This window comes from Cygnus olor, chromosome 2 (assembly GCF_009769625.2).
Source record: "Cygnus olor isolate bCygOlo1 chromosome 2, bCygOlo1.pri.v2, whole genome shotgun sequence".
NCBI lineage: Eukaryota > Metazoa > Chordata > Aves > Anseriformes > Anatidae > Cygnus > Cygnus olor.
In genome coordinates this window covers 28,935,234-28,957,812 of record NC_049170.1, presented here as the reverse complement: position 1 = coordinate 28,957,812, position 22,579 = coordinate 28,935,234, and the positions used below count along the sequence as shown (strand labels likewise).

General features: G+C 34.0%; 1 protein-coding gene across 1 annotated transcript in view; it reads right to left on the bottom strand.

Annotated features, from left to right (window-relative positions):
- Positions 1-22,579, bottom strand: part of PHF14 (PHD finger protein 14) — a 163,155-nt gene that overhangs the window by 82,492 nt on the left and 58,084 nt on the right. Inside the window, 2 exon segments of the mRNA XM_040547426.1 lie at positions 14,010-14,131; positions 14,308-14,358. Of these exon segments, the coding sequence (XP_040403360.1) occupies positions 14,010-14,131; positions 14,308-14,358 (173 nt within the window).

Sequence of the window (22,579 nt, the reverse complement as noted above, 5' to 3'; positions counted from 1 at the left end):
TTGGAATGATTAAAGTATTACAAGCGGTAAGAAACAGAAAATGGGGTCTGGTACTGCAATTGCCACCACTGCCCAGCATATCTAACTTTCATATGTACCCGTGCCAGCTGCAGACCTTCAGAGTAAGCTTTGATGTGGTTCAGTCATGGACATTTCATTTGAGCATTTCACCATTCCTTTTTTTCGCTGCCTGTAAGCAAACTCTTTATAATTCAATCACTGTATAGAAGTATTTTGTGCATTATTCATGATTCTTGGAGAAAGCGAGTAGTTAGCTTCCGCTGTTTTAGAAACAAAAATAGTAATGCGACATTAAGTTGACAATAATAACGTTTTGAACAGTATCACTAACATATAAAGCCCACCAGCTTCACATAAACGTTTTCACATATAGTAGACTGAGAAAGAGTACTTCAAATACTTTTAAAATGAATTGAAATACATTGAAAATACTGTGCTGCTTAATTTCAGAATTTTATCAATCTTCATTACTAAAAATTTAATTATTTTTTCATATACATTGGTTATATGTGAAATTTAAGATATAAAAATGAAGGGAAAAGAATTTTTCCTAAAGCATCTCATTAAACAGTGAAACTAGTTTTGAATAAAAAATGAAGATAGTATTTTCATAATTAGAATGAGACAGATACTTAGGTAGAACAATGTACACAAGCCATTAATTGATTTTCAAAATAAAGAACTGGCCTTTAAAAAAATCAAATCTTATGTGATTTCTATGGCAAGTAGGACCAACTGAAAAAAGAGAGAACGATAAGTACCAATTACTATAAACTTTATCCACATTTCCTTTCCCACAAGATTCAAAACACGTTGTTATGAACACCCAACAACCAAACAGACCGGCACAGGCTGATGTGCCATCTTCTTTGAGAGCAGAATCAGGATGAAATGACGGTACACAGAACACAGGAATGCCTAACAAACAGTTTGTAATCACCTATGCTGACCACTCTACACACGTACACACCCAGATATGCTTATCAACAGCCTACACACAGATATGTGCTGCTACATACAGGGTGAAAATGAGGCCAGAATAGTTTTGACACAGCTTAGGAACGAATGGCTAACGCATACAAACTACTCAGATCAAGTCTTCAAGAAACTATGATTCGTATCAGGAAAAAAACCTCACAGTTAGGGCTCTTCTGACACACCACAGAAAGCCAGTTCACCCAATCCCACCTTCGTTTGCAACAAATGGGGGAATCCTATCTCTGAGCAGGGATGACAGGGGTACAGTTTACCTTTATGGAGAAGTGATTTGTTTTTTTCCCTCTACACCCAAAGCACCAGTTCTAGGCTCCCCAGCATATGAAAGACAATGGACTTACTGGGTTAAGTCCAGCAAAGGATGAACATGAAGATGATCAAAGGGAACGGAGCATCTGTCATACAAGGAAAGGCTGAGAGGGCTGGGACTGTTTGGTCTGGAGAAGAGAAGGCTCAGTAGGGAACTCCCTCTAATATTAGAAGCAGTTTTTGTTGGTGTTTTTTCACTTGCTTGGTTTGGGGGTTTGTTTGTTTATTTGTTGGCATCTGGTGTTGTTTGTCTGTTTTGTTTTGTTTTAGGGTGAGGAAGGTCAAACAGAACAGGCTGCCCAGAGAGGCTGCAGAGACCCCAGCCTTGGAGGGATTCAAAACCCAGCGAGCCCCCGCCTGGAGAAAGCTGCTCCAGCTGACCTTGCTTTGAGCAAGGGGACTGCGAACCAGCTTTAGAGGCCTCTGCCAATAGCAGCTATTCTGTGATTCTGCCTTGAATAAAAGTGAAAATGGTTCAGATGAGCCTTTCAGAGTTAAAGAAAATTAGAGTCCTACAGTTTACTTATTGTTCTTTAATGTGAAAAACTAAGATTACCACAGGAGTTTTAAAAGCCTGCAGGTTTTCTTATCTCTTTTTCACAGCTAGAGTTATTAAAAGAACTGTCAGTAGGTACCCGCAGACGACAGGCTGTTTTTATGTAAATTTAAACAACTTTACTATGACTGGTTGCAAAGTAACACTTTTTTTTCCCCATTTCATTTGCTTTTTATATTAAGATATTAAACTGCTGCTTTCCCACTTTTTACATACCAGTAACGGCACAATCTCTCCAAAATGCAGAAAAATGTCAATTATCACTGGATTGATACACAACACACAACTGGACTACTAAAACTGGCACTATTGATTTTATCCATGTGAAACCTGAAATCTTAACAGATACAGCATTTCCTTTAAAGTAGACATTAAATACTTTTTTCCTCAAATGCTTAACATCCCTCCACAGACTCCTACGTTTAACAGTTACAAATTACTTAGTCCTCATCAAGCCAGAAAAATCTAGAAGTTGCTCTCTTTTCCTGTCATTTAGTGTTAGATAGTCTTCAAAACTTAAGCGAACGGATTTATAAATAAGGTTATTCCTGATGCAATTTCTCATCCTGTCGCTGAACCCAGTTTGTTATTCTTTCTGAACATCTTCAAAACTTATCTATTCTTTTTCAGCATTACTTTTTTGGTCACATTGTGTATCATCCTCAAATACCTTCATCCTTCCTGCTCTGAGTCTCAGCATAGTCAAATAGTACTGCAAAAATACATCCCATTAGAAAGTCACGTCCAAAACAGTCTCTAGACTGGAAACAAGAAGTCCACTGAAATTCTGACTTTGACTATCAAGTTCATAAAGACAGAGTTTAAACTTTTTTATTATTGTTATTTTAACTGCCTTTTACCAGGCATAAGCCACAAGCCAGCACTCCCATGTGGTTCTGCTGATCTGCACGCTCTGCACTAGATGGAAAAATGCAGACAGGAATCTTACCATTCTCTTTTATGTTTTATTTGCCTTTACTGCTGAGCAGAGATGGGATATTAAACAAGTGGTCCATATCACAAGGTCCAAAGAGACTTCCATTTTGAGGCCTAGAAAGGCATAATATAGGTATACCTATGAAACAGAAGATTTAACTCCTCTCCTATATTTCCCTAGGTAGCAACATCAGGACCAGGCATAATTTGTCTCTGAATTTTAGTAACAAGAACACTTTAGAAAGCTCTTCAAATTCATGAGATTTTTAAATCCAAGGATAAACCTTGGCTGCCTTTTACACTGAAGCGTGCACTTTTATTCATACAGTTTTTTCTAACCAAATTATAATTAAGCTTCTGCTATGCAATTTTGGTGCTGCTATTGCCAGCTTTTATCGCTGTATTAAATTGTCAGCAAACAACTAAAGGCTGCCAAAACAATTTAATCATACCTATTTCATTTTTAATAGTCTTTTGTAAGGAACAGCTCTGAAGTTATTGTTTAGATATTATGGTCAAATAAATGGCAACAAATTTTATCAATTATGTTACAGCCATTGGGATTTTTGCAATTAATTTAGGAAATTCTATAAAATGAAGGCTGTTAGCTATCAGTCCACTGGTATCACTGAATTACGTTTGTATTTACTACTCTCTATTCCAGCTAAAACTGCGCAATACTTCAAACTTTTAAGTACCAGTACTGCATTCCCCTTTGGCTATCACTACCATTTCAACTGCCTCTCAAAACTCTTAAAACCAGAAATGCCTCATCCAATGTGTTTTACCATATGTGGGATGCTGAAGGTTTCATAAAGTCCTGAAAGCGCTATCAGATGCTACAGGGTTTTTGTAAGACACACCCCACCATTAAAACCCAACTGTACGTAATAGCTTTCAGGAAAAGTACATGGCTAGTTGTCTCTGTTCACTTTTCACTACAAATCTTTAAATTACATAAATTATTTTGGTTTTAGATTTCAACCTAATGTTTCAGATTTCAAGGTTTTTGATTTCAAATGAAGAACTGAAGTTCTCAGCCCAGACATGACTGAAGATTATTTTGACTTCTTGTCACCTCCAGCATGTCTTCTTGACCATCCAATAAATGTGACAGCAAACACGTTCCAACATGTTCCAACTTCTCTCTCAAGTGAATCTCTAAATTTGTTTCTAGTGCCCCCTAAAGGAAACATGCAATGATACCAATAATTACCCAACACATTAAAACTGGATGGGAGAAGGATAAAAAGAAATGAAGTGCCAAGCTGTGTTTTAGGAGGATAAAATTGTACACAATGCTAGATATAAGCAAGGCTTTTCATCAGTTCTGAAACAGGAAATCAAAAGCTGCCAAAGGATGCATGAACCGCAGCTTCAGACAAGTAATTTTTCCTGTCCAACCACTCTTACGTGTATTACTTTAGATGCGGACAAGCTTTTGTATGATATCAATGTTTTCCCAATCCATACAAACATAGCCTTTTCCAAGCGACAAATGCTGACCTTTCAGTGTGCTATGGTTGTTCATACTTTGCTCTCTTCTACAGCAATTTCTAATAATATAAATCAAAAATGACATACAGAAATAAGTGTACTGTGCTGTATAGCTGATGTGTAAGGTCTCTGTGATAGCTAATTAGAAAGGATGCTTTGCTGAATTATCATACTTCAAATGCAATTACTGCAGAGCAACAACATAAATTAACCTTACAGAACAAGGCGTTCAATACTGTTGCTGAAAATACATACATTTCCCTTCCCCCATAATCAGTAAAATTCAATATGAGAAACAATGAACATCTAGAATGGCTTTGTTTTTATCTTCAGAAGAGAATAGTGATTTCTGTAATAGAATTCAAATGCTTGGCCACCCTTCTTCTACTTTCCTAACCTAACTTTTGTTTCCTTTTAATGAGAAAAGGGAAAGTCAGCAAAACAAAATGTCACCATTAAATCATTTCACAGCATTTTGTGTCAGAAGTGTAATGGAAAATGCACACATCACAGGAAAGGTTACTGTTCTTCTAGAACATCTTTTCACTTGGTTCAAGGCACATCTCTCTACGTAACTGTGCAGGCACTACTGATGGTTGTTCTCCCTGGGCTTAATTTGGCAGTTGAAGGATTGTGGCATTTTCACGAAACCACTGTGCAGTGACTTTAGTGGTTATCTGGCTGAAAGTGATGCTATGATTTAGAATAATTACTCTATTTACGTGCAATGGTAAAAGTCAGTTACGACACCATACTCCAGTGTTAGCTTATACTTTACTGCTGCTTTCCTTAATATGGCATCACATCAGAACTCAGAGTCAGAAGGAGAGCAATTTATTGTTCGTGTTCCTCAACAGTAAACTACGTATGGGATAAAAAAGCATTGTTATACTTAGTTTAACTGACAATTCTGAGAAAAAGAAGAAAATAACTGTTCAGCCAGTTAATCAAAGAACTGAAAATTAATTTACGCTTGACCTTTACATGGTTGTTACAACCAGTGATATGAAAAATAGAACATACCCATATTAGTCTCTGCACAAAGCCTTTAGATATTCTTGAAGCAAACATAAGCTTTTTTTTCTTCCATATCCTTTCTACAGCCTTTCTTTTCAAAGCTACGTGAACTTACTAGGCGTTCCTCAACATGAAGCCAAAGAGAAGCTTGAAAATTTAGCTGCAACTGTATTCAAGTCAGAATGGTGAAATTCTTGAATTGTATTTTTCTCATCTTCATACGACAACAATATCCAAAGAACATTTGCTCAAATGACACGACTTCAAGGCAAAGAGCAAGTATAAAAAAAATCCATTCAAAGGTAAACATTTAGAAAAAAATCTGAACAAGAAGAATGAGATTGTTATAAAGTAATGACATGCTACCTAAAACACTCAGTGATACTGAATTCCTGTTTTAGTACGGAATCTTGTCTGTGGCTTTTTGAATGGCCTGAAGCAATTCAGACATAAAAACATAATTTTTACTGATATGAGAATATAAAGGAAACACACAAAGTGATATAAGTAATAGTAATGATCTCAGTCGCTCCAAAGAAGTTAGTTTTATTAATTGTAAGGCAAAATAAAATCTGAATCTAGCCTTGGATATGGTACAGATGTTTTAAAAGAAAAATTAATCACAGAAGTCATGTAAAAGAAAAACAACAAAATGAATAATTACTTTAATCTAGATTAATCAATCTGTAACTTCAATGGCTACACCAACATGGAACCAAAGCAAGACCATCGACAGTAGACAAAATTAAAAATGGAACAGATACAAAAATTATGCTAAAACACAGGAACAATGCGGACACCTAGCATTCTGCTCCTTTTCACAAAAAGCAAAAGACATTCTATAAAAAGATTAATATACTTGTAATATTCTCAAGTTCGTCTTTAGCAGATTTTATATGCAAATTATTTCAGCTATCTTAAAGTTTTATTACAAAAAATTAATTTCTCCTGTAGCATATGCATATGCAACAGAACAGCCATCTTTACCAAGTACATCATGATGCTAAAAAGGCATTGCAAGAAGAACTTCTTTCTTCTTTTTTATTGTCTATGTTTTTAAAAGTACATTCTCCAGTATGCAGCTCTGAAATATAATTCTGAGGCTACAGAATTATTATGCTAAAAAGAACAATAATGTTGCATATACAAGTAGATTATTATCCACAGGTATCCACAGATTATCTCAGTTAATAACACCATACGGAAACTCTCAATTTAGTCCCAAATTAACAACTGCATGCATTTTTGCTCCATTGATTTATTAATGAAAATTTGCACTATATGATACTTTAATCATGTGAATAATAACTACGGCTGATGCTTAGAAAAGTGACTCAAAACCTTTAAGCTCCCTGTATCTTTAATGGCTTTTCACATGTGAGCTTTTTCAGTAAAGCTTTTCACATATGAGCTTTTTTCTCATTTTACATCAAATTTTGAATACTGTAGATGAAGTTTTTGCACCAATAGTTCAGGCCTCCTACTAACAAACCCCACACAGATTAATTAACTACAGATCAAAGAGTAGTAAAAGTAATGGACAGCAGTAACAAAAGTGAGAAACAAAATAAGTGCATACCAGTAAGAATTATTATTCTGCATATTAAGATTTCTTACTCAAATAGTTCATAATTAACATTACAGTTCTGTGAATGGATATGTAGAAAACTGACTCTCTAAATGCTCACTTCACACTAATTGTGACAAGACAAAACCAATGCTGCAATGTTTAAATGGTTATTGTTTCCTGCCATTGTCTTCTACCACATTATTTTAATACCTGACCACAAATGTTTTCAAGCTATACATTTCTTAAGTGTTTTAGTTTCATGGCTTCTGTAGCAATGGCTCAATTTAACACTGAAAAAAAAAAAAGAATTGATAAAGAATTTGGTATTTGTTTTCTGAGCACCTTGTACTGTGATGTGCTCTGATTTGATAACCTTGCTGCACTCCAAGTTACTGAAGTAGTTTGGACAGAATGATGGAACATCTGACGCACTCAAATACCAACTGAATTGGATGACTTGATAAAAGAAAAAAATCTTAAGAATACTCACAAAAATAAGAAGCTACTGACCCTATCAATATATATTTAAATCTTTTGCAGCCATAATATATAACTGATAATACTAATAATTACTAATACTATCTGGTAACCAGATTGGGAAATCGTTTGCTAGGTCATCTGCCTCCCCTTTGCTGTTACAGATAATGAAATTCCACGTTCTCTGCATCTTGTTTCACTGAAGTAATTTTAATCTTCTGATAAACCACCTCATTCAGGGACCTTCTTTTCTAAAGAACAATCTTTGCTGTAAGCAATGAGTGAATCAGGAGAGCCTCAGTATTATATTTTTTTATTTTTATAAATTCTTCTGAACTTTAGGAGTTCGAGAAGAAAAAAGGTATGGGAGGGGTGCACATATTCTCTAAGGCAACAAGAACAATAATATATAAATACTAAAATACCTAGCTGTTCTGGGAACAGACGACAACTGCCAAATATAGTGTAAAGCTCTGAAGTACAAATACGTGATTGCAGCATAGACTTGAGGAAGCAGCTGTAACTGAGAGAAGGAAAACTATTTATGAAAAGTCAGTGATCAAAAAAGGTAAAATATTGTTAGTAGAACAGAGACCATGCCTAACTTTTAGAGCACCATACTGCCTCAGTACTTTTTTTTCTTTTAATTAAAGTGTTTGCCCTAGAACATTAGCTTACTGAAAAACAAAAACTGTACAAAAATCTGTGGTATTTCAGTTTGAATAAAGTCTTTTGTGAAAAAAATGCACATTTTTCATTATACGTATTCTCTTGCTATCCAGCATAAAAAGAACCACTTTTTAGAATGACGTAAGTGACAGAAAAAATGATGCAACAGGTAACTTAAGCAATTAGAAAAGTTAATACGCAGAATGAATCCTTGTAAATTATACAGTGGAAATAAACTATAGTACTGAATATTGAACTTTCTTTCATTTAAGTGCTTCATTCCAGTAAAACAGTGCATTTATAACCCTCCTTAAAACCTAAGACTGTTGAAAATTGTGGTATTTTCCTTCTAATTAATCTCTACATTAACAGCCTTAAACTATCGTAAATCATATGCTTTCAATTACTGTGATAGATTGTTTATCTTGTTGCAGTGCAGTTAAAGTAATTAAGAATGTGCTTGTTCTGAAATAAACTTCAGCTCGTGCAGAGCTTCAGAGCTGGCAGCTAACAGCTAAGGAACAAAACCTTAACTCGATGGCTGATGTGCACCTCAACATGGAAAGGAGAGAAATAAAAAGGTAAAGTTGCACCTACGCAGGACAAATGCAATTAAGGAAATGTGGAGAGTAACAGTTTCAGAGTAAAAATGTTCTGAGGATTCAGATGAACCTTTCTAGAATATACTTCCTGTCAAATACAGAACTAAAGGAAATCACTTTGTGGAGCTAAAGACTCATTTATTGTGTGACTTGGTGACTCTCCCATATTTGACAAACCTCCTAGTCAATCTTACCAAAGAGATTTTTTTTTCCTTCAGTAAACATGCCAATGCATATGTCTTCATCTGTATTCCTGCTACTCACCTTCCCCATTCCAACCTGCCTTGATAGGTCTGCACGTGCAGAACATCCTACCTAGTTACGTTCCCCAAAATACTAAGTCTTGTAGTTTACATACTTTCACATTTACTTTTTTCCAAGCAAGCATCTACATTAAGAACAAATACTATATCCATGCTTAACAGTTAGCCTGACAGTTTTACACTTCTTTGAAAACAATAACCAGCATTTAAATGTTTTTTTTTTAAATCTATTCCATATTCCTTCAAACACAACCTTAGACTATATTATCTTCCCTGTAACACTGTAGTTATAACTTTGCCTCAGTTCCTGCAAATCAAAGCAAATGATAAAATCTAACTACTGACAAAAAAAAATCTAGACAGAAAATCTACTGACAGTAAAGTATAAGAAGTCAAAACCACAAAACTATAAAAACACATATTATACACTTGCTCTAAATTGTGGGATAAAGGTATCTAACACTTTCTCAGATTATTTCTTTAAACTAGCCAATGCAACTTCATGATTTTACCTCATACATAAACCATATTCTAATTTTATTCTACTTTTCTCAAATCTAGTGTTTAGATATCAATTTCATCTAATGCACTATATTCCCAAACACAACCCAAAGCACATCTAAAGCCAACAACTGAAGCTACGGTATTTTTTTCTTAAATAGTAGCAGCTGAATGCTGCATTATTTTTTGAGAAGAGGTCACTTCTTTAGAAGTGAAGTCATTTAAAAGTCTTCCCTTGAAAGATTTAAAATTAGATTGTTTCGTGGACTCTTATATCCTATGTATTAAAGTAATTTTATATTCTATGTATTAAAATAAAATACACAATTCATCTTAATGTTGTTCTTTTACAGAAACAAAATGGACAGCAATACTATGCTAAAAGCACTTTGTGCATACAGTGGTACAGTTACTTTCTTACTCTGGAGAATGGTGAAAAATGGAAGGCAAGCATATTAAGCCATTTTAAACATACTTCACCTTAACCCTGTTTCTACTAACTATGGTTAAATTCTCAAGGGACAGTATGATAACATTTTAAAAATCTACATTACTGAGTTATTAACTTCATTAAAAACAACAACAACAAAAAAGAGATACTTAAGAATTAAACAAGTCCTTTGCAAGATCTATCATTCAGTGACTGTAACAAAGCATTCAGGAAATTGAGCAGTATACTGTTACAAGTAGTCTGATTCCTCAGTGCTTTAGTTTTAAGTGCCCGCTAACTTCTTTTACTGAATTCTTACCTCCTTGAAAAAGTGCCATGTCTCCATGCCTTGCATGAAATCTATCTATATCACATATAAAGTATTTTTAAACCGCTGTATTTTACTATTCTTCTCAAAATTCAGTTCATTTGAGTAAAAGGTTATTCAAAACTCACACATCTCTAATCAATAACACTGGTTCTGTACTGTCATTTATTATGTTACAGATTAGACTTTCTCTTATTGGAGTGAATGTTTTTAAACAACTTTTCACTGTCCAGCTAACCTTGTAAATCTTGACTGTTCCACTGATCTTGTAAAAGGTAAAAATTGCACAAGTATCTTATTCCATAAAAATTACATATTTTTGTAAAATAAATTATATAATCAATATATTCTAAATTTTAAAAAAAGGTTACAGGAGGATTACAAAGCTCATCCACTTGCTTTGTGGACAAAGCCATAATATCTTTACTTTCAGGTATAGTGCATACTGCTGTACTGAAACCATCTATATATAAAAAACTGACATCAGCGATTAAAGATCAGTCTTGGTATTTCTCTGAAATATATGGCAACTATTAACAGACATAGAAGTACTGACGTTGACATGTATCAATACAGTTTTAAAAAGCTAATAAATATGGATAGTCTAACATTAATTACTTTTTTCCACACAAAACTATAACTTAGGCAAACTTCAGCCAATTAATGCACTATTATAGTTTATCAGAATGAAATTTGCCTTTTTAGGAGTAATTTTAAAGCACTTTACAGGCAATTATTTAAAGATTTGCATCCATATGAACAACAGGTTAAATAAAGACACAGATAAAGAATAATCCTTCAGCCATTCACTGCTGCAAATAAACGTGAAATTGAGATCAAAAAAACTGAATTTCCGTTAGTCAAACAGTAATAACTGGTCGAACAATTTAATACTTTGTATTCCAGATTACTAAATACTCATCTTTGTTCAAGAAATTTGTTCAGTAATTTACCAGAAAACCTCACTGAACTGTAGCTGATGAAAGACTGTGCTGTCAAATTAGTAGCCAGTGTCTTATTGTTCAGACACCACTTAATTTTAAACAGGTTCCTGTTTTATAAAGTCTTGGACACAAAGTGCAAAAGGCTTAATAGTAAGAGGCTGCACGTTTGAATTACCTCAACAAACCTCCACGTGTGACAAACAAAGCAATTTGTGTTTTGGACAGTGGGGAGATGGGAGTGTGCAGCACTGCAATCTTTGAAATAAGAGAGGTAATTGCTTATTTTCCTCTGGTAGTTGCTCAGTTAGCAACCCAAGTGAGACATGTATGTAAATTTTAGAAAACCACATTTCTGAAAAACAGACTTTTCAAGAGTCATGCAACCAGCCCCGTCTCAGGTAACACACTGCAAGAAAAGCTAGAAGGGCCCACCATCAAGATTATTCCTCAAATCTGCAGTTTCAGCAGTGGTACATTTTCACTTAACTTAGTGATCAACTTTCACATTCAAAAAAAAAAATCTTCTATAACATCCCCCCAAACCTCCCTTGGTGGCAGATACGTAGGAACATGTGAAAATAAAAATAAAATCCAGGAACTGCAAAATATATGTTGAATGAAGGATAAAGATGATGAAAAATTACTGTTAATTAATTGTTTTCTGAGAAACATTTGGCTTTAATAACAAACGGATCAGTGCCAAACAAAACTGATCTGGGAAAAAAAAGGAAAAAAGTTTCTTTCCCCTCCTAAATATCTCTTTCCTTTAAACTTCTATTTAAAATAACACTCTGTTTATACTACTACTGAGGAGTTCTGTATGATGGTACAGGTGTGAGAAAGGTGGTTTCTCTTCCTTTGTGACAGTGTAAGAGAAACATGGATTCTGTAAACTTTCCTTGACATACTAACAACATGGATCACACTCCTCCACAATTTTGGCTACATAGCAGAAAGCCTACATAGCTAGCATATTATTACAGTCAGCAAATTTACTCTCATCAAAAGTTAGGTACACCCCCCATACCCCCCCCACCCCCCAAAAAAATCCTAAATAGTTTAGAATCATAAATGTACACATAAAATATGCCTCCATAAGACTTTAAACGCAGTGGTCACCTAGCTTGGATAAAGCTACTGCTTTTTATATGAATTACCTGAAGAAAAGCAAATTTTTAATTGATAATCTCATTTTACAACTAAGACAGAAAATACGAAAGAAGATCTAAGAAAATATTTTTCACAGAATCTTAAACAAAGGGTTAGAACATATGAATCTTTTTTTCTCCTCCCATGCAGGACTACTAATCTGCTTCAAAGCCTAATTATGAGGATGGTTTAAGATAGAGTTTCTTTTTAGAGTTTATTACTAAGATCTCTTCATGCAGTAAACAAGACGTACCACCACTTATTTTCTGTTATGCTTTTAATTTTCAGCCTAAATATGCAGTTGTGGAAAGCATTTCCCAACCTTCTTTATATCCTCAAATCTGGTATTCAACACTTACAGAAAAAGCCTGAAGAAGAAAACTAATTCACAGCCCTTTTTACATTAAGGCACAGTACGTGTTCCCAGGATTCCTTCCCACAACAAAATAGCCTTCTTTCACCTTTTATTTCTTGCCAACTGTTCTGAGAGTAAGGCTGAAGATAGCCCTTTTTCTTGTTATGGGCAGTTAAACACAGTTGTCATCAATTGCCATCAGGGTTACTGTGTTAATAATCACTTAATACTCGGCACCTATATTTCAGTGTGGTCCTGGCCAGGAACTGGGAGTCCTACTGAGCAGTAGTAGCTTGTCCATGTATGAGTTACTGATGAGGTCCTAGCAGTACTTTGCCTCCAACTGGGGAATAATAAAAACAATCTGGCACACAACCTGTGAAATTGTATCAACTTCTATGGTACATGATACGCTGTAATTGATATATAAAATAAGCTGCTCTGAGCACAAGATACCTGTATCTGGGGTACATCCTAATTTTAAAGCTACATTTAGCCTGCATATATCATTGATTCTGACTTTTGCCATAACTGATTCCTTGAAAGAAATGGTAACATGCGTTTTGGAATAACCCTTCTAGTTAAAACAACAATTATATCTGCACTAAAGAGATTTTTTCCATAAAAATCTAACTGAAGCATACAGGGCCTAAATAAAAATGCTATTTTAAATCTAAATTTATTATGAGATCATTTTAATGGAAGTTCAGTAGATTCAATTAGAATCAGCTTTCTGGTTGCTAAGCTCCATTATTCTTCTTTCTAGAGCTCTGAGCAGTTTCTACAGCTTCACAAAGAGGCCAGAATGCCAGATATAAAGTAAAAATCAGCCAAAGTTTTGGTCAACGGTAGCTATTCATAGCAGCTATTCAACGCTTTAATTAGATTTCTACACCTACTAAAACACCATTCAACATTTTTTTTCCACCTCTGTTTCAGATAAGAAATATGATTATCAAACCCTTTTATGATCTGCATTAATAGAGGTAGCATTAGCACATTTTTTAAAGCATAAATTCCTCATAATCCACACTACAGCTCATAAAATTGTTGATGATACTAATTTAATTACTTTTAGGATGGTCCTGTAGCTTTAATACCATTAAATTGCTGGTTTATCTTTCTGACCTGCTATAGAACATTGACAATTCATCCTGACAAGAGAAAATTAATTCTTTTGTGTTAGAAAAACAGATTACCTTGGTTATTTACATCTTAATCCACAGTGTAAATGTGTTTGGCAGGTCAATAAGTGAATCGAGTTAATGTTTCTGAACTAATGTTTCCCTAAATATTTTTTTATAAACACATTTTCTTCGTTATAAATATGATGACAAACTGATGAAGATGGAACTTTAATCCCTCATAGGGTCAGATCATTGAACCTACCTGACTAGATTTTCATTGTCTCCAGTCCCTTTGCATGTAGCACATTCGGTCCTTAAATCCTCTGACTTGGGCTTCTTTTGCAGAACAGACTGCCGTTGTCTTCTTTCTCTGGGAATCCGTTCCTGCCACAGCAGAAGGCAAAAGAAAGGAATGGGGGGAAAGGAGGGAAGGAAAGCAAATATTTTCAATTATAGTACTGAAAGTAACACTTCTACCCAAAGTTTAATTATTATTTTTTTGTGAAAGTGTTTAAACAAAAACAACAAAACAAACCAAAAAAACAACACTATATTCCAACCTCAGGTTTTTCTTCCTCGGGCACAAAGCTTCGTTTTCGTCCTCTAGTTCTCTGGAAGAAAATACATTTAGAATTCAATACAAAGTAACATGGAATGCTTTTGCTATTTATTAATTACTCAAAACTTCAACAAAAACAGGATATCATTTAAAGCATTAACTACAGAACCACTGTGAAACAACTACGGTAACAGATGTTAGAGAAACACCTTTAGATTCTGGATATAAATATACAGAACTAGCCAAAAGGTAAATATAAATACTTTTATTATTTAAAATCCACAACACTGCCTAGGTTATGATTTCTTAAACTTTTTTTTTCTTTTTTTAATACATAGCAATTTAATACATCTCAAAATGAAAAAAATAGCGGACAAAAAAATCTTAAAACAGCTGTAATTAGTTGGACTATAAATCAAATTCTGAAGAAAGTAATGGTATCATGATTCTCCCAGGGTCTTCTTTGAAGGGGATTTCATAGTTTCGCAGTAAGACTGTTTGGTATTTTTATATACAATTAAAAGTAGTTATACTGAAAATAGAGCTGCCACTTCAACAGATATGTACCTCTTTACATAAGATTTTGATCTGCACAAGTTAGAAAAAAATACTGTTTCCAAAAAAAAATTCTGCTTTAAAGCAAGAGTCAATTCTGTACTAGAATGGAACTTCAAGGCTCAATAAATGGAAAACACTCATCTATTTTGTGCCTTCTTAGAGCAACACTTCAATTATCATTGAGATTCTCTTTCACATTTCCTTAGGACAATGCCTGAAAAATTGTAAGACAGTAGAAGCCTTAAATACCTGCAAATATTACTTTTTTTTTTTTCCCCCATGGACAAATGAAGATCTACAATCTGGAATATTCTCATATTCCAAGTCCAAGCTTGCAGCTGTGTGTAATGTGTTTAAGACAAATTCCATAACAAAATCATGAGAGCACTACAACATGAAACCATATTCCAAATCATTCTCCAGATATTTCACAGTAATACTTTGCCCATTTAATACATAAACATATATTTAATACATTTTTAGTAATACAGTCATAATTGAGGTGTACTACCTTCCACAACTCGATTTCATGACACATTTTTCCTTTCCCTTCTAATATGTGTTAAAATTAGACGTTGAGATTAAAGATGAAATCTAAGTGTAAGAAGACAGAAGAGTTCAAAATCTACTATTAAGTACAAATTGTTTTTCTAGATCACTATTACTGGATTATGCACATCTACACCATCTTTTCCAAGCACACTGACATATATTCTCCCTATACAAAGGAGCACAAACAATGCAAATCTCCTTAACTCCCCAAACAACATCTTTTTCACTAGATTACACACACTTATGGGTTCAGTCAAGGGGAGAGGAAAACAATGAGAATTTATGGAGAAAAGTATCAGCGAACACTCCTTGCAGTTGTTTTAACAAGGCACTCAACACATACCCAAGAGTTCAAATCTGGAAGAACCAATTAGAAGTACCTGAACCATTAGAAGTACCTGAACTTATTAATGTAGTATGAGAGGTGTTAACTAATATCACATATAAGATCAATTCTTGCAAGAAAAATATTTTCCATCTTGAGTGTTTATTAATGGCCTACACATCATCCACATGCTATAAATATCTCAGAGTCACTGTAAATTAAAACTAGTTTAAAAAAAGTTTGATCAGACATCTGTACACTGTCAGCTTTACTACTTCCAACCTCTGACATTAGCTTACAATGCCGTAACACTTACAAACTCCGGTAATTTAATACATGTAGACACCGCTGAATGCAAGATTTCATCATGAAAGTTTAAAAATAAGTAGGTGTAGAAGTACATGCCAGTACATGTATTGTCACAGTCCCATGTTTAGGCAGGACAATAATGCATAATATATTAAATATATATGAAATTATATGCATAATATATAAAAAATAATGAAACTATTTTTTACACTAAGTGGAAAAGATTGCAAGTTAATAACTATGTTTTAAAAAATGACGAATCATATTTAAACTTCATCAAATGGAGAGATAAGATTAATAAATAATTTAGTCGCCTTTGTCAAAAAAATGGTTTTTCATCTGTCTGCTATGTGTTATATAACGTGCTATATAATGACAAGGTATGTCACATTAAATTATACTTGCATTATGCTTCCATTAGGTTTCTAAACCTTCATACATACATTGTTTGACTATCACTAGAAAGCAAACATTAAAATCAACATCTTTGATGTACACATTTGTAAGGTATTCTGTGTGTTTTTAAAGTAACAAATTTTTACATTTATGTTTGTCCAAAATAATTTTCACGCTTAAACGCATTTGCAATGCTGAGTTCTGCTGAGAATCATTATACGATTGCCAGCACTCACAATGAAAAATAACATCAAATTCACAACTGAGAATGAAATCTTCTGTAATTTCCAATAGTAGCCTTTGAGTAATTAGGCATTTGTAATTTTACATTTATTTTCACTAAAGTTACCTTACAGGTTCACAGAAAAGAATTAGATAAACCTGGATTTCTTTGCCTAGTATTTTTCATTATTGTTTTTGCCATGAAATTTCTATATTTGCCTTTTGAAATACTTTGAATAATTTCTGTTACTAATGGGCAGAATCAGATATTATACACATCTGCATATACTTGCCACAGACAACTTAAAATTTAACATGTCTTATAAAATAAAAGCTTAAAGCGTTATAGATGTCCAATGCTAAATATTACATTTATGATAAACTTGCTCATATTCAGAACTTATTTGGAGACAGAAATGGTAATCCACTATAAGATGCCTACAAATGCAGTGATTTTTTTTTTAATCAAAACATCAGTTAACTTAATACTATAGATTCCTTCAATTTAGGACTTCTCTATATCAAAAAATTCTGGTTCAAAATATACAATAAAAATAATGTAATATTTTAAACAATGTAACAATTTAAATTTCTATACATAGACTTATATGGTTTCTTTAAAAAATTATTTCAAATGTTGACATTTCATGCCAGCTGATTAGCTGTCATTAGTTGTCAATCTCAACCCAGTTTCTGTTCTTGCACAGTTCTGGAATTCACTAAAAATGGACTCAAACAGGAGAGATGCTTGTACTCTTGACACTTCCCTGCTATTTACAGGAAGACTGCAGCCACTGAGCTCTAGATCCCACTGCATCAACGAAATCACCATGCAGGCACTTCCATTCTCACACCACACAAGCAGCTTAAGATTTCTGTTGGCCCCCAAGCTAAATGCCTACAACTAAAGCACTAACTAGGCACTGATCCTACGTGACTTTAACCCCTTCAGAAAATCAGATAACCTTATTCCGAAGACTTAATCACAACACAGGAGGAAGACATTATTTTTCATTTCATATCCTTTCACAGTTAGCACTCCTAAATAAATATATTAGTAAATAAATAATATAAAAATATTTTAATAATAATAATAGAGCTGTCAAACTAGTCAAATCTGACTTCTAACGCTATGACATGTTGTTCCTCTACCTGCCCTTCCCTAGGGATTCCTTAACTTCTCCTTCCTTACCACATCCATTCCACGTCTCCCACAACAGCCCCAACTTCCCCCTACATCCCCCAGTGAAGGTGACGACGCGTTACAAGTCCTACCCCACACACATTCTGACTGGACAGCAAGAGACGAAATGCAAAGGATCCAAGCTCTTAACTAAACCCTCTTCTTTACTGTGGGATAGTACTGACCTATCCCATCCAGCTCCTCTGAGAGACATCCAAAAACTTTATTACCTTCAGCACATACACCTCTCTTATCAAATCTTGCCTTAACTGGTCAACGTGTTCCTAGAGGCAAAATTATTACAAAGGCAGGTAACTGCTTAACTTAATTTCCTTAGAAAACCAAATGGAAAGCTATTCACTTTTAAAATTTAGGAACAGTCAAAACATCTAGTTGCTGTGTCACAAAGAACATACATTGAACAAAAATGAAAGAGAAATAAAATGTCTTATTTAATTAGCAATACACCCCAGAACAATCTGAGCAAGGATCAAGGAATTAAGATGCAAGTATAAAATCAAAGTGTTTTCTTTTTTTTTTTAAAGTAGGAAAAAAAGTCAGATGAAAAATTTTAAAATAAGTTAAATATAGATGAAATTCTTCCTATTAGTCATTTTTAGTGTAAGATTTTGGGAACGCAAAAAACAAATGAAACAAATGTAACTGTACCTCAGCAAAGCAACTTCTAATTAAAGCTCTTAAATTCCAATCAGATGATGTTCCTCAGGTAAAGAGGCTGAGCTATTTGGTTCAATGAAATCATCTACTGGAAAGCGAGCTATCCTTCTTTTATCCTTCTTTACCAGTGTTTAGCCTTTACAGCAATCTTAATGCTCTCTCTCAGAAACAGCAACGGTCTGGAGAGATGAAACCCAAACATCAAAAACATCACTTTTGTTTTTTTACTTCAAAGCCTGTCATATGCAGAAGCCCAAGAAACATCTCACCGCAAGGCATAGACAGACCACTCTTCTGAGTTATTTAATTAATTTCTGACTTTGCATTCTAAATGCAGGGGAGACAAAACAACTGCCTCTTGTCTCTCCAATTTCTTAAAAATTCACACAAAACATTACAAGACTACCTACAAGGAAAAAGTGGTTGACACCACGTGCAAATAGCTATCATGCTAGAAAAGAAAGAAAAGTAGAACAAACAGCATTTATTTGCCCCTCTCTAATCTAATTTGTAATGATCTAGGCTGACAGTTACTAAAATATGCAGTAAAATATACAGGATTTTAATAATATAATAAAAAACAGGTGTAGAATGTTAGGAATTGCCTCTAAAAAAAAAGGATGAAATTAGGAGAACTAGAGCATATACTACCATATGCAAAGGAAAGAAGGATACAAAATGGGTTTCGTTCAGCCATCATGTTTTGTGTCACAAACACATCCATCTGTTGTATGCAGCAGCCTACTGTTGTGGTTTGCAACTCACACATCAGCTTAGGAAATTTAAAAAAGGACATAAATGGCTATATATATAAAAACAGAATACTGCCATACTAAATGTATACTAAATGATGGAGGACAAATGATCCAACATGCTGTGGATCAGATGTGTGAGTGATTTAGAATTGGGGGACATGTTTAGAATGTATTAAATGGGACAAGAAATCGGTAGAGGACCAGGAGTAATGTGGTTTCAATCCATGGAAGGAAGTATTGTACTGAAAACACAAAATCAGACAGTTAAAAGAAGTGTCCATAACGGAATGACAAATGTTAAGGGAAAATGTGATCAACAACAGGATAAGATTTTCACGCAAAAAGAACACAAAATTTCAGGGAACACTTAACTGGGCATCTCCATTCTGGACTTAAAAAAGCTAGAAATGAATGGCTAAATTTCACATTCAAATAAGGCCCTTAGTTTATAAGCAACTCAGTAGCAACATGACAATGATACAAAACATACAAAACAAGAAGATTAAGTAATGCATTGACTGCACAATTTTGAATATTCTCAGAAAAATAAATTCAATACATGAAACAAATAAAAGACATTCATAAGGTTCAAGGATGCAGGTTTCTGTTCTGGATTCAGGATTCTAGGGTTCTGTTCCGTGGTGCACACATGACCCAAAACCACCATGGCTGTCAGAAAACTGCATCATTATCCCTCACTCCTTTGTCTGTAAGACAAATGCTTTAAAAGCCAGCTCATCCAAGACCAGCAGCAGAAGGGAAAATGTTCTCCCAGAGCAGTTCTGCTTTGTCAGCTCTCCGTCGAAGAGAAGGAAAACAACAGGATTCAGAACTGTCCAAAAGGGGGAAGGCAATTCCCAACAATCACAAATAAGTGCTCTTGTTAAATATTGAAATTCACTGAAATGCACATGGAGGATAAAAATTTATACTGCCACTTCTTCCTCTACACGAGGATATAAATATTAGAATGCTATGGAATCATTCCAAATAAAAAGTCCATGGCAAGGAGTCACTTCATTACTATAAAGCAGAAGATGACTGATATGAAACAAGCTGAGTAGAACACTAAAACAAAACATTTTAAACTCTCTATTGACTAGTTAGCTAATAACAAGCATGGTAATACTGGGTCTCTTTATCTTCGAGGTTTTGATTTGGAAATCATATATACAAGCCTCCAAAGATTACGTAAAACAAACTTATTGAAATATGTGTACAGGGCTGTTAATAAGCGTAGTATATTTGGATGTATCACTGATCATTGATGATGCTTCAATGAGTAGTAGCACTTTATCAAATGCACTGCACTAAAATGATTAGCAAACAGTGCTGAGTTTTATGAACTCTGTGACTACATTTTCAGAACTAAGAACTGGGAAAACTTCCAATACTTCCCAAAAGAAGTAACTTGATGAAATGACTATTAACTATCAAGAATGTGAATAAAGCAAACTAGAGGTTTTCAAAAGCTTGAGGAAAAAACAGGTTGGAACTGCACAGCTTATGTCATCTCTCTCTTGCTAAACACAAATCATGATCATGTTTGCCAAGATAACAATTTTTAATCCATAAAGTCACCCAATCTTCTTTAAGAGTTCAATGTTTAAAATATCCTTTGCCAATGGAAAAGTTACAATCAAGACAGTTGCAGAAAAATCCATTTCTTTGTTTTGTTTAAAGGAAAAAAAATCTATTGATGGCATTACACAGGTATAAATTTTTTTTAAATAAAAGTACGGACAGATGATGTAGACACCAGATGGCACACTCGCTCAACACAGATCAAAGTGAATACCTTACATTTTGATGAGTACTGAAATGTACCATTTATCTCTGGAATAATTATTTAATTTTCCAGAAGCTGGCAGTAGCAAAAAGGGAGCTGCCAGACAAAAAGAAATGGCAGTAAATCAAAATATGATTAAAAAGAGAAACAAGTCGACCATGAAGCTTAATTACAGAGACTTATACCCTCCACCCCTTTTCTTTTTTTCAATTTTCATTCTTGTGGGAAAGCAAAAATTTTGCAACATTCCTGACTCTACGCTGTCAAGCTACACTATCAGTGTGAAACTGGTAATTAACTTCAAACTACGGTTTCTAAGAATTAAATATAAACACAGAATTTGAGATTGACTTATATACCTTTTTATTCGGAGAACTGAAACAGTAGGGCGAGGGCAAAAAAGCCTGAAAAAAAGATGCAAGTTTGCAGATGTTGCTAAAATAAGTGATGCTCTTCTAGAAAAATGAACTTAAATGCACTTACTTGCCGAATTGATAGATATGCTACTTATCTGTACTTACAGAGATTATCAATGTTTATATCATTCAAATATCATTTAGAATACATACATCTCTTCACGTTTTTGCTATAATAAAAAGAAGTGACCTATGTATTTTTTGTTGTTTTCTTAAAATACAAAACAAAACCAAAAAACTCACCACCAATTCTTCCCCCACCCCAACTCTGACTACTCCAAATTCACTTCAAGCATTGTGGAAGAGCTGCATTTATCTTAGTTTCTTCCTTTCTAAATGTGACCTCAAACTCAAATACTATCTAAGTAACAGTCAAGTATCCATGTATTTGGCAGGCTAATAGACATAGTTTCTATGTGTTTGTATAGATAGGTCAGATTCACCTGAGCTTTTACATTTAGCATTGAGGGGAAAAAGGGTAATTAACAGCATTTTTTATTATAAATACCTGGAGTTTCAGAAAGCTGAGGAAGTCCTGATTATTTTTCTAGACTACTAATGTTCAGTTGATTGCAATTTTTTTTTTTTTAAGTTGAATATGTCAAAAATAATGTTATCAGAGTTGCTTTAAAAGGTCTTACAGGTGCTCATTTAGAATTCTAATCAAATTTAAATGAGTTGACCAATCACTGACAATGTTAATTAATATGATGACTGATAAATATAGATAAATATTTTAAAATTATTTGCTGTCTTGGAGCCCTGAACAATCAAACTGGAACCGATTTTCTGCTTTTCCTTCAGTAGCCATCCCTTATTCAAAACCTGTATCTATGACATCACATAATTAAGTTACACAATAGGTGTTTGGAAAACACTTGCGTGGAAATACTTCAATTAAATACAAGATAACAATCCTCTTTATCTTTTAATATACGTGGTAAGAAAAAGAAAATAATCACTCCCTTTTCCTATTTCAAACAAAATGAAGAAATATTAATTTATTCTAAATAACAATATTTATTTGTAAAACAAAAGCAAAATATACAACAATTCCCTTTGCTGAATACAGTTAGTAGGTGCTTTGTCA